The sequence below is a fragment of the Pterocles gutturalis genome, unplaced genomic scaffold (assembly GCF_000699245.1).
Source record: "Pterocles gutturalis isolate BGI_N339 unplaced genomic scaffold, ASM69924v1 scaffold53020, whole genome shotgun sequence".
In the NCBI taxonomy this organism is placed as follows: domain Eukaryota; kingdom Metazoa; phylum Chordata; class Aves; order Pterocliformes; family Pteroclidae; genus Pterocles; species Pterocles gutturalis.
In genome coordinates, this window is record NW_010143045.1 from 1 (window position 1) to 2,033 (window position 2,033).

The 2,033-nt window shown below is 44.0% G+C and overlaps 1 protein-coding gene across 1 annotated transcript; it reads right to left on the reverse strand.

The window, feature by feature from the left end:
- Positions 1–450: 450 nt before the first annotated feature.
- LOC104469847 (thioredoxin) lies at positions 451–1,294 on the reverse strand (the record flags this gene model as incomplete). Its single annotated transcript, XM_010084561.1, has 2 exons — positions 451–510; positions 1,190–1,294. Coding segments are annotated over 2 exons (165 nt in total), but the record flags the coding sequence as incomplete, so codon positions are not given.
- Positions 1,295–2,033: the final 739 nt, after the last annotated feature.

The following is a 2,033-nucleotide window of genomic DNA, read 5'->3' on the forward strand; positions in this document are numbered from 1 at the left end:
AGCCCCCTCCCCCTTCGAATCTAGTTTAAGGGGGACCTTACAGCAGCCTTCCAGTAACTGAAGGGGGCCTACAGGAAAGCTGGGGAGGGACTTTTTACAAGGGCATGTAGCAACAGGATGTGGGGTAACAGATTTAAACTGGAAGAGGGCAGATTTAGACTAGATATTAGGAGGAAGTTTTTTTACTGTGAGGGTGGTGAGGCACTGGAACAGGTTGCCCAGGGAAGTTGTGGATGCCCCATCCCTAGAGGCATTCAAGGCCAGGCTGTATGAGGCTTTGAGCAACCTGGTCTAGTCAAAAACATCATTGCCTAAACCCCTATTTCTGCTTCTCAAAGTTGAGGTAACCTCTCATTTTGTTTCAGTATCTGCAAGGACATTTTAAAGAGTTCATTGTCACTTATGTGCAACTCATTAGCTGCCTTCTCTCAGCATCACCCCAGACCATACCTGGGCATCATCCACATCAATTTCGATGAACACCACATCCCCATACTTGTCGCACAAGTTCTAGAATGAAACAAGAAACTATGCAGTTAGTGTTCCAAGAAAGCGTTATTTTAAAAGACACATTCATATAAACTGCAAGACTGGCACTGCTTACTCCCTCAGTGAGACCTGCCTTGTTACCTTAAAGCAGTTATTTTAATGACCAGAGCAAAAATTTTATTTTCTGCTCCAATACTCACAAGAGTGTGCTGAAACTTGTTCAAACACACTTCCCACAGAGAAGACAGGAATACTGCAAGAGATAGGTGAAAGACCTTCTCTTACATCCTTCAGGTGATCAAAAGATGCTATAGCCTATCTCATACTTTTAACACGAGATAACATTGCCAGCTAAACACAGCTGGAGTGATTACATTAACTATGTGAGATGGTTAAGTTTTGTTTCCGCTCTACAGCCCACCTCTTGAGGCAATGCAAGTGTTAGGTCCCCACAGGCCTGAGATGCATGTAAGCTTAGGACAGCAGAAGTTAAACTACATTTCAGCTCCCAGATAACAAAGGACAGTATATTCAACTCTATAGTCTCAAAGCAGATACTTCTGTGACTTCTCCCTTTTCCAGAAAATGCTGGCAATTACATCTGGCAAAAGGAAGTTTCTTCCATGTTATTGTCAAGCAGCATAAAAACATTTGTATATACTTCAATACAGTTGCCAATAAAAATAGAAAGGCTACTTACGTGGAAAAACGGCTTGATCATTTTGCATGGTCCACACCATGTGGCAGAGAAATCAACTACTACAAGCTTGTCACCAGCAGATGCCAGTTCTGCCTCAAATTCACCCTATAAAAAAATTCAACATATTAATTACTTCCCCCCTCATTTCTGAAACAATTTAGATTAATCCCAAAGTTAGCTTGCTCCCAGCCTTAACACACTAACCATTTTGGTAGTTCTTTAAACACTTCACTTAACTGGGGTATTAACCCACTGATCAATGAGGTGGGTGCTCTGGTGACAGACGATACAGAGAACGCAGAGTGCCTTCTTTGTCTCTGTCTATACTGCCGGAGGCTGTCCTGAGGAGCCCCATACCCCTGAAGCCCCAGAGTAAGTCAGGACAAAGGAGGAGTTTGCTCTGGTAAATGAAGACTGGGTTAAGGACCAGTTAAGTAATCTGGACATCCATAAATCCATGGGTCCTGATGGGATGCACCTGCGGGTGCTGAAGGAGATGGCGGAAGTCATTGCTAGACCACTCTCCATCATCTTTGGTAAGTCATGGGAAACGGGGGAGGTCCCTGAGGACTGGAGGAAAGCAAATATCACTCCAGGCTTCAAAAAGGGCAAGAAGGAGGACCTAGCTAACTATAGACTGGTCAGCCTCACTTCCATCCCTGGAAAGGTGATGGAACAACTTATTCTTGATGCTGTCTCTAGGGCATATCAGGGATAAGAGAGTCATTAGAGGCAGTCAACATGGCTTCACCAAGGGGAAGTCATGCTTGACCAACCTGATAGCCTTTTATGAGGACATTACCAGGTGGATAGATGATGGTAAAGCAGTAGATGTGGTCTATCT